General features: G+C 31.9%; 1 protein-coding gene across 1 annotated transcript; it reads right to left on the reverse strand.

Moving 5' to 3' along the window:
• Nucleotides 1–1,662: 1,662 nt before the first annotated feature.
• LOC118185813 (uncharacterized) lies at nucleotides 1,663–10,038 on the reverse strand. The gene is made up of 3 exons (XM_035355730.2): nucleotides 9,747–10,038; nucleotides 5,564–5,737; nucleotides 1,663–2,768 (listed from the first exon to the last, which is right to left on the reverse strand). The coding sequence occupies exons 1-3, from the start codon at nucleotides 9,877–9,879 to the stop codon at nucleotides 2,578–2,580; spliced, it is 498 nt and encodes a 165-aa protein (XP_035211621.1). The 5' UTR covers nucleotides 9,880–10,038; the 3' UTR covers nucleotides 1,663–2,577.
• Between the last annotated feature and the right edge of the window lie 875 nt (nucleotides 10,039–10,913).

Below are 10,913 nucleotides of genomic sequence, written 5' to 3' on the forward strand. Positions count from 1 at the left end.
TGAACATTCATTTAGCTTGAGAATGATAACATTTTCTATAGATGAGAAACAGCTAAAAATAACTCAAGGAAAACAAAGAGCACTTAGCAAAGATGAACATCGCAAATTATACAGAGCTTACACAGCAAAGATTAAAACCACTCAGTAGTAAAGTCGATAGCACATCAGACCGAATCTTAACTAGCTCGAGCTTCTCACAACCTCCTATTTATACCATAGCTCAAGGGAAAGATGGCACTGCCGGACTTCTAGGAAATTCTATCTAAAAGTCAAAAGAGTGTTATATAGAACCTTAAAAATGTATCATAATTTCAAGAAATCTGCAGACATCTCATATTTTGGGAGAGTAAAATGTTGTCGCCACGGCTTGGTTGAAATCAAAAGCTGTGGTTCTAAGCTATTTTCATGGTTCCAACCCTTATTTACTTCGAGATGTAAGTACTACAAAATAAAAGAATTAAAATATTGGCTACATACAATAAAGGGCCACAAATTAAAGATTACACGAAGGGCACAGTAAATAAATATAAAATTATCATAACAAGCATAAATAAACAAGCAAAAACAAATCACAATAACACAAAATACAGGTAATGCATTTTCTCCCTCCTTACCGCGTGCCTTCTTGATGTAATTAGAAAGAACGTACGGCTAGCAATCAAAAGGTCTGGAGTTCGAGTCCCAGGGACGGCACTGCATATTTTTCACGTCTCTTGCTCTTAAATAAATGCCTAATTGTCTCTGTACAGTATACAACAAAATACATGCAAAAAACATGAATACTTACAATAAATTTCAATGGTACTTTAAATACATATTTTTTTAATTTAACTCATAAAGCTGATTTAAATGCACACTTGTCGATTTATACTGTTGAGTTCGTTTAATCCGTTGTGGCAATGCCCGCAAGGACTGTTTGCGTAAAGAAAGAGATGAATTCCCGGAGAATTTCTTAGTAGAAACGTACTCTTATTCATGATACACAGATGGAAAACAACTGCAGTTTGTGAATGCCTATACAGCTACCATTCCTCAGAATTTGATTTACAGTGAATATTCAGTGAATTGAGAATCTAACGTCAACTGTGAGTAATTTGCAGTACAATCGAAAAAGGAAAAAAAAAAAGAAAAAAAGAAAAGAAAACTTGCGTGAATCCGGTTTCAGCCTAGGTTTTTAAACTAACCCATGATAAGGCTATTATCGTAAGCAGTCGTACGGATTAATCACTGTTATAAGAAAAAAAATCATGATTGTCAATGGCAGAATAGTATGTGTGAAATTTTCAGTTTCCTAAATGATCAAGTAATGACAGTAAATTCTTCAACATGCTTAGTTTTATAATGTAGTTTTTTCTGCAAAAAATTCCTAATAAAAGTATAGTGTGTTTTGCACTACAATCTTAAGCACATAAAATAAACATCAAATTTTCAAAATAGTTTGCTTTACAATTTCACTGTTTTAATATAAGCGAAATATTTTGAAAAAATATCAGAATTGTGCAAATTTCAGAGCAGTATACTTCTACCTGATGTTTCCTATATCCTTCTGAGTCAGTTTATGTAATGCTTATAAAATTATTGAAGATTATTTAGTTAAGAGATGTATTTTCATTCGCTTAACCGCAGAAAAAGAGCAAATAACTAACAGAAACCGAAACTGTATGCATGTAAATAAAATTTTTCTTTTTTTATTGAAATATCTAAAGTATTGTAGAAAATATATTCAGATATTTTATATTTACATCCATTTCCAAAATGTAATCACAGTGAAATGAAATAAAAATAAGTGCCCTGAGATTTACTATTTACAGCTCCTCGTATGCATCGGCGTGTCAAACTGAACTTATATATATATATATATATATATGTAATTATGCATAAATTAGTTTATGCTTCAGCAGAAGTAAGTAGTTTTCTCATGCATTTAAATCTTGCAAAAACTATTTAAAGATATATATATTCATCATAATAGTATCACATTGTCAGTAAAAGTATGAAGTCTTTCAATTTCCAGTGCTGCATATAACACAGCATTACATAATGAATGCAACTTTTCACATTTATCTTTTTCCCCACAAAGTAACATAATCATTAACTCATTTTCAGTTTATTTATGGTTTGGTTTTATTCCCGTCACAAAGATGACGAAACTCTCTTTCAATCATCGATTTGGTCATTCAAATAACATCCACGTATAAAATTTTATGAATTTGTTTTTCGTTCTATAGCTGAAGATCTTTGCAACTGTGAAGTTTGATTTTTGAACATGCAATAAATGTCAGAGTGTTTTGTTTATTTTCAGTCACTGATAGGGAAAATGATATATGCACTAAATATTTTAAAATTTTCTTCTCAATTTTATTCTAAATGCTGGAAAAATCTTATCACCTAAGAATTACCTTTAAAAAAAAAAAAAAAAATTGTTCTTGAAGGGAATTTTTAAATGTACTATACTTACACCACTTTCATCTACGTTTTTGTGGTTCTTGTTACTATATCACTCTAACTGTGTATGTCCTAACAGATTCTTCATTTATCAAAGTACTCCAGCAGACATTTGATATTACTGTACGAAATTCACGCTCCATATTGCATGGGTGCATTACTTGTTTGAATACTTCTGACTTCACTGTCATGATCGCTTTCAGGATAATTTTTTAGGAAATTTTCATATCGTCTACCTTCCCAGAACATCATAAAAGTCCACTTTAAAGCGAGAAGAGCGAAAACGCCTGCTGGAGCATAACCATCATCTTCTATTTTATATCCTAAAAGATAAGAATTGCTTCTGTGAAAAAAAAGAATAAGAAAAAATGTTGATATTCATTGCTTAAACAGCAAAAACAATTTTACAGAGATTTATTCCAAAAATTTAAATTTTACCCATAATATTTTGTTAGAATTATTAAATTATTATTATTATTCATATCTGCTGTCTCTAATGCTTCTATAATAGGGAATGCTATAGGAAGCCTCTACAAGTATGCAGACATAGTATATCTTACGTTTATATAATGAAGGATATTATGCATGAGACCTTTTCAAGTATAGATAACAAAATATGTTGTAGTAGGCGTATGTTTTAATTTTAAACGTATTTCCATTTTTCCCCTTAGTATTTCAACGTATTTGTTGCTGGTACATTTTTGTAATTTTTTTTCTTTCTAGTAAATCATTGCATTTAGCTTCCTCGAAGTCTTTAAAAGCGTTTCAGTTGTTTAATATGTCTTATTCTTAAACCAATGTAAATGCTGACTTTCTTTGACACTTATTTTGAGAATTTTTGCACTTTGTTTGCGAATGTCTTTTAACAATGGCATTTGCAAACAAAATAAAAAAAAAATTATGAAATGAATAATTTGCCTCTCCTCAAATTTGGGATCCCTTGTCTTAAAAGACACGGGAAATAGTTACTGATTTTTTAAACTATTAATTACCTAGTGGCTCATTGGAACGCAAAACACGCGATTTGCATGACACAATAAATTCGCTTCTGAAATTTAACACGGACTTCACTTTTCTTATGGTTTCACGTACTTTTTTTCTCAAGATTTTAACCTTAATTTTGTTTGTCATTCGACATTGCTGGATTATATTACAGGGCTGCTTATTGACTCGTATTAAATCAACAAAATTTTGTATGTTTGTTATCAATGACCGTGAAAAAAGATTCTTTGTCAAGTGCAACAGATTTCAGAAAGGTCTTTTTTCAGGTCTTAAAGAAGACATTTTTTTTGTTTTGCAGAGTAAAATAGTTTAGTATGGGGAAGCAGAAAAGCATAAAAATGTTTATGGATTATCTTAATTATTTCCTAATTAAGAGGAATTATCAGATTTAGTTTTCAAAAATGTGTGTGTGTGTGTGTGATTATGGCAAAGCCTCGAGGGCTATCTTTCAAAAATGAACAGAATGGCTAGATCAATCGGATTCGCAGCAGATAAATCCTTGATTAAATCTTCTTTATTATGTCAAAAAGTGCGAATGTGTCATCAGCGTAGCGAATCCACAGCCGAAAAGACAGCATCTCAAATAATTTCATCTCAAAAACGTAAATGCCAGCAAGTAATTGGACTGAGGGGAGTACTTATATCTAATACTTCGGTTTGAAAATAGTTATTAATTTAGAAATAAGTGGATCAGACTCAAGGAATCTTTAGTTACAGAAATTAACTCCTCAGTTTTAGCATGTGTGAAATGGAATTCTCAAAGTCCGATTCCAGTCATCTTAGCAAATTCTGTAGCCTATTTCTTGTGTAACTAACTTAGTGGAGGAATCTAATGATCACGAATGAATGTAAAAGAAAGTGTATTTGATTCTCAAAATCAGGTTTCCTTTTTTTTTTTTTTTTTTTTTTTTTGTTAGGAATGCCATATCTCTTTGCAACATTATAACTGATTGCATTTAGCCTTTTATGTAGTTTTTTATTTTAATTTTTTAATTTTCAGTGGTAAATATTTAAACTTAAGTGGCAGCTGGCAGCATTTTCATATTAAAATCATCTTTTAACCAAAGTCAAAGAACGATAAAAAGAAAAGCACAATTACGCATACAACAAAATAAAAATACAGTCTGAAGTTACACTTGCCAATTAAAAGCTACTGGCTGTGGAAACAACAGGAAAAACTAAATCTTTATTCCAAAGTCTTTATGACACCTGATAAGACTCTGTTTTATGACCCTGTTTTAATGAATAACCTTCTGCTCTCATATTATTCAAAATTCTTCGAAAATGTTAAAAGCAATTTATTTGGAAGTAAAATGAATTTATGTTGTTTTAAGCGAGTATCTGTAATGCGATATAGAGAAATTATCTTTTCCTCCGTTGCATTATTAGACCATGGACCATTAAGATAGTGCATGCACCTACGCATACACTATCTTAGTTTATACATAAGGACTAAACATAATCTTAACTCAAGTTGAGTTACCTGGATCTTCAGTTTACTCAAGTGTTAAAATAGCGAAGCATCGTCGGGCAAGATAACCTTTACATATAAATACTGTGATTTATACACAAATAAAAATACTGTGATTACACATAAATACTGTGTATTATAGGCAAGATAACCTTTACATATAAATACTGTGATTTGGAAAATTGTTTCCGTGTAAGTATTGAATTCGCATTTTTAATTAAGTCCGTTCTCTGAAATTTGACTGAATTAAGCTTTGTTATTCGTCCTTTTTATTTCAGCATAATTTGAGAACTCCCTTATTTTAAGTAAGTTCCCTCCTCTAACTTTCCTTAAATATTTCTGAAAACCTTTACATTCCGGCTTATATAAACAGGTAGCATTTTTAATTATATTAACGAAAACTACCATGACATAACGGGAGTTCAAGGAAGGTGTCTTTATTTTTAAAAAAAGAAAAAAAGTGTTCAGATAAAAGGCTTATCTGCTTAAAGAAACGAACGTCCTTAACATTACTGCAAGGACGCTTGTTTTGTGAAAACTTAAATTCATTACAATAATTCATATTTAAAAGTGAATAAAAATATTTACAATATGAACTTTGCAAAGCAGAACACACACAAAATCTTTATCATTAAAATATTTTACCTTGCTTTAACACTGCGGCTAAAGTGAAGTAGGTTATGGAAGACAATATAGCTAAGAGGCTGCAAAGTATCCCACATATTTTCGTTATCCTTAGAGTCTCTGCTGTATATTTCAGATGCATGGTATTGTTCAAATATGACCGATGTAAACTGTAAACAACGGATGCAAATATACCTAAGAATAAATGAACGACATTAATTTATCATTTTCAATATTTTTTGTTTCATTTGAGCTTGTATTTTTATTCTGCAAAGGAAATCTGCATTATTAATTTTCCAAAATACTATAAGATATTTCTCCCACTTCTTATCGTGCCTTCGTGGTGTGGTGGTCTGCACGGTTTGCCGATATTCCACAGTCCATGGTTCGATTCCCGGTGAAGGCCTTGCTAGATTTTCAGTTCCCCTGCTTCCAAAAAAAAAAAAAAAAAATATCTAATGTCTCTACAGTGGTGCCCGAACTAAAAGAGTGTTGGATGATGATTCTCCTCACTCAGGATTCGGCGATTAGGTCCCCAAAAACACCAGTCGCCCTTTAAAAGGGGGAGTATATAAGGTATTTCTCTCGCCTTCGTGGTGTGATGGTCTGCACGCTGGGCCGGTATTCCAGAGGTCCGTGGTTCGATTCCCGGCGAAGGCGTTGCTAATTTTTCAATATCCCCTGCGGTACTTACGTATTAACGCAACCAGGCCAAAATTCGCATAAATCGCCAAATTTGGCGACCCTACGTGTTATACGTAGTTATACGTAAAGAAATTATTTTTCTTAGTGGTTAGATTGAATGCCCTGAAATACTTTAACTATGGGTATTTGGGATCTGCCTGCGAGTGAAAAAGATGCTGTTGAATTGTTTCAGGGATATGGAATTATACCGAACGAACGTACTTGTAAAAATTCTCATAAAATGAAACTGTATTTTGGAAAGCCAAACTTCTGGAAATGTAACGTCGAAGAGTGCAATCAACATTTGGGTGTGAGAACCGGAAATTGGTTTGAAGGTAGTCGAATTTCATTTGTGACAGCGGTGTGCTTCATTTATTGTTGGTGTAAAGAGCTAACCTCAATTAAATTTTGTGCAGAAAAGAGGGGAATTGCTGACAAAACTGTTATAGTTTGGAATAATTACAATGGCGAAGACGGTTTTCAATCAGTGCTAAAAGCAATAGCCAAAAGATTTCCGCCGAAAAAATAATTCTGCAACTTATTCAAATTCGAAACCGGAAGGGTTTAATTGCTATTTTATATTTTAAAACAAAATAATATAAAAAACTGTATTAAAAATTATCTGTAATTAATAAATGTACATTTTCTTTCTATTCATACTTTTTTACTCAAACTTACAAATCGCGCCAACCTGGTTGCGATAATACGTAAGTACCTCTCCTGCTTCGAAAAAAAAAAAAAAAAAAAAAAAAACCCTAACGTCTCTACGATACTAAAAGAGAGTATATATTATTTCTTATTTTTCTCTAAACTATGATACACTTGTAATCATTTCTCATCTGTCTATAATGTTCATAAAGGGTTTGGAAAAAACATTGCGATACTAAAAAATAACATTCGCAATGCCTGTAACCTTACGATTAGGATCTTTTCAGTCTGAAACAATAAGAGAGCGATGCACAGCAAATCTGAAAACGACTAGATGGCTCAGCAAATTGTAAAGAAACAAAAAGTACAAAAGCTAACCGTAAATAAAGTTTTTGATCAAAATAGATTATTTATTTACCAATTATACATAGCAATAAAATCTAAAGAAAATTATACAAAAATGGAGAATATTAGAAATTTTAGAAGAGGAAGGAAAAAAGAACTTGCTACATCGGTGTAAACATTAGGTGTTAGCTTCAGTAATAAATGAAATCTATAAATGACGCTTGCTCTTATTTAGCTAAAAGTATACGAATTAATTGAAGTACATAAAATTCTGCTTTAGATTCTATCATCTTCCAACGAAAAATAGGAATTTAAAAGATTGTTATTTTTAAAAAGTGCAATAAATTGACAACGTCAAATGACGAAAAATTAGTCGACCTAACGGTTTAATTCGAGATTTCCATAAAATAAGTAATATTATGACAAAAAGAAAAATTATTATGTGGTCGACATATGACCTCCTAATTTCATGTTAAGGGATGGAACTGACAGAATAGCAGTGAACTCTAAGTAAACTATCACTTCCTGTTGATCTTTTTTAAATAAAATCTGTTTACAAACTCTTTGGCTCAATTTTAAATTATAAATACTATTCGTTTTTTTATTATTTCATTTTCCCATGCAATGGAAAATTATAACTATAAGTGCTTATATACACAGCAATTCTCATGCTTTGATTTGAAAATATCGTATCGATCATAAATATATAGTTATACATATTATAAACTATGTATATAGTGAAAGTATATAATGTATATTATATACATAGACGTTCTTTGGGTCATTTTTGGTGTTGGCGATAATTTTCAAAATCGCGCCAAGGCTGCACCGTATACTAGGATTTTACCATGTTATTTTATTGTTTGGTTTAAAATGTATTTTATTGAGATTATGTATTTTTTGTTTGCCTATATTGTAGAATTTGGTGCTCCTTTGACTTTTTAAGTGAAAATATATCGATGTGTACATGGACAAAGTAAAGGGAGTGCGCAATGCAAGTTTGTGCTATTCTGGAATTTTTTTAAGTGAAAATAGGTCGACGTGTACATGGATAAAATTAAAGGTGTGCGCAATGCCATTTTTGTGCAATTCGGGGAATTTTTTTTTTTTTTTTTTTAAGTGAAAATAAGTCGATGTGTACATGGATACAGAGTTTGTGCAATTGTTTGTCTTGTTATTTTAGCTTTGTGTAGGGGCCAAAATAACCAGTCAAAGAACTGCACAAAATCGGTATCCATGTACCGCCAAATTTCGCCAAGGGGTACCCTAAACTATACTTTTACCGGAATTCTTTTTATTATCTATTTCATATTTTCTAAAACTTTTAACGAATTTTTTGTTAACAAACTCAACGATTTCAAAGCGAGCAGTGGCATCATTGTACAAAAAAAAAAAAAAAAAAAAAAAAAAATCTCCAGCGCGCGAAACTGTGTATCAGAAGTTCTAAAGATATGCTCTTTTTAAATAATTCAGTGATATTGCTTTTGAAATGAATTTTGATTTATGTGCGAAGAACATGACATGTAATAAATAAAGGTAACAAGCAAAACGTTTAAAAACGCCCCTTTGGGTGGAATATAAAATCTGAAGGCTTTCAGATTTTTTCCTAATTAGTTATTTTTTAATTTTTAATTTATTTTTATTTACTTATATATATATTCTCATTCCTGTTGAAAATTCTGCCTGTTTCCTTACATAATATAGTTTAATTTCCATTAATTATTGCGGCCAAAATTTAATGCCCCATTTGGTGTCATAATCAATGTAATAGTTAAGAAACTTAGTTAAGAAACAAAAGTTTCGACGGTTCATATCTTGGGTTAATGAAACCTTCGATGACCTCAGAAGCGAAAAAAAAAACTAGCTAGGTTTAGAATATCAACAACGAAAGCATTATACCGATTAGGCAGATAGTTCTTGCAATATTAACAACAAACAAGCAGCGGAATGTCATACTGGGCTGAAGATATTAAGTAACAGCATGATAACTAAAACTGACTATTTCTGAAATATTGAAATTCTTAGAGATTTCTGAAAAGAAAAGTATTCAGAAGACTGCAGCAAAACAATAAACGAAAGAATTTATCTACAATTTATAGGTAATACAATTTGCGCATGCATAGATTCTCTGAAATGATAAACTGCGAGATGCAAGATATGCTGTTTATGCACAAGAATAAACCGTCAAAATAAATTATTAAAATATTCCAAATTGAAAGTATGCTGATGATTTGTAAATCTACTTAAACGACAAGTGTTAAGCTCATAAAATTTTTCAAATATATTAATCTTACTTAACATATATTTCATCAATCGACAAAAACAGAAGGTTTTCCTGTCAGAGATAATAATAAATTCTCATATTTAATTCATAAATAAAGTTATGAATTACAGTCTCAAAAGATTTGAATGTTTAAAAAGGCCTAATGTTTTTTATTAGATTCAAATTTATTCAATGATTCGATAATTTCCAGTTATGAAAGAAAATAAATTGATGATAACGGGAAGAAAGAAAATATGCTCATACCAGTTAACAGGCCCCAAGCTGCAGCATTAGCGTTCTTATAGTAGATGAAGCAAATTAAAATAGATACTCCGGCTACAATACCAAGTATTGCAAAAATAGCTTTCAGTTTTATGCAGCGCCGTCGTTGTTCCATTGAATCGTAGTATTTCGCCAGTAGCACGAGGAAACGAGACTAGAAAGAACGGAGTCGACTTCACAGATGAATACTTTGAGACTGCATTGTGAAGGCGGCGTTTCGCTGATAATTTCAGCAGTGATAAAACCTGTTTTCCATTCGCATGTAGTGAAGTTTTCAACAGCAGTCTGTCGATACAGCTGTAGCGGTTAGGGGTGTGTTGAAGTATTAATTACGTTACATTCTGCGGGTGAAATGTCCGAGATAAAATGAAAGTAATCAAAAGCCTGATTTTAGATAAAACATATTATAATCAATTACTAAAACTTATTCCAGTTATCTTTAGCACTGGATATAAGATTCACTTGCTGCTAAAAATTCCGTAAAAATATGAAATTTCTCATTTCATACGCAAAAATCTCCCATCAGTAAATAATCTAAAATTAAAAAAAAAGGGGGGAGAGGTTTAATTGAATTAAATAAATCAACGCGCGAGAGAGGTATATTTGCCTAAAAGCATTCTTCGTTTAATTGTCTAATTAAATATGGCGAAACGCACGAGGACTACCTGCCTAAAGGGAATGTTTTCATTGTGGACTACTTTTTAAGAAAAACTGGTTCGTATTTACAATCTACGAAAATCCTGTAACTAGTCCATTCGCTCAACGGAAATTAATTCCGGAACGAATTACCTGTGTTTTGGAGCTTTAGCTATTCAACCTCTGTAAGACGAAAGCCTTAGTACGTGCAGCAAAGCACGTGAGAGCTATCTGTATAATGACAGTGTTGCTTCTTGAAGGACTTGTTAAAGGGAACCGGCTCATATTCAAGTTACATATGGGAAAAACCAACAAGTCAACAAACAAGGCCAGGCTATTCCCAACGTTGAAGTCATTTACGGAAGTAGGTTTGGATTGGATTGGATTATTCAATTATGGCAAAGCACACGAGGGCTATCTGCCTAAAGGGAGGGATGCCTTCGTGAAGGACTGACTCGTATACACGTTACACATGGAGAAAACCACGAAAAGGCCCATGAAGCCAGCCCGTTG

This window comes from Stegodyphus dumicola, chromosome X1 (assembly GCF_044657685.1).
Source record: "Stegodyphus dumicola isolate Sdum_Otavi_A_Nest chromosome X1, ASM4465768v1".
Taxonomy (NCBI): domain Eukaryota; kingdom Metazoa; phylum Arthropoda; class Arachnida; order Araneae; family Eresidae; genus Stegodyphus; species Stegodyphus dumicola.

Coding starts and splice junctions, on each gene's coding strand:
- LOC118185813 (XM_035355730.2), bottom strand. CDS start 9,879: ATGGAACAACGACGGCGCTGCATAAAACTGAAAGCTATTTTTGCAATA. Junction 5,738..9,746: donor AGCTTGGGGCCTGTTAACTG/GTATGAGCATAT, acceptor ATTTATTCTTAG/GTATATTTGCATCCGTTGTT. Junction 2,769..5,563: donor AGCCGCAGTGTTAAAGCAAG/GTAAAATATTTT, acceptor CTTATCTTTTAG/GATATAAAATAGAAGATGAT.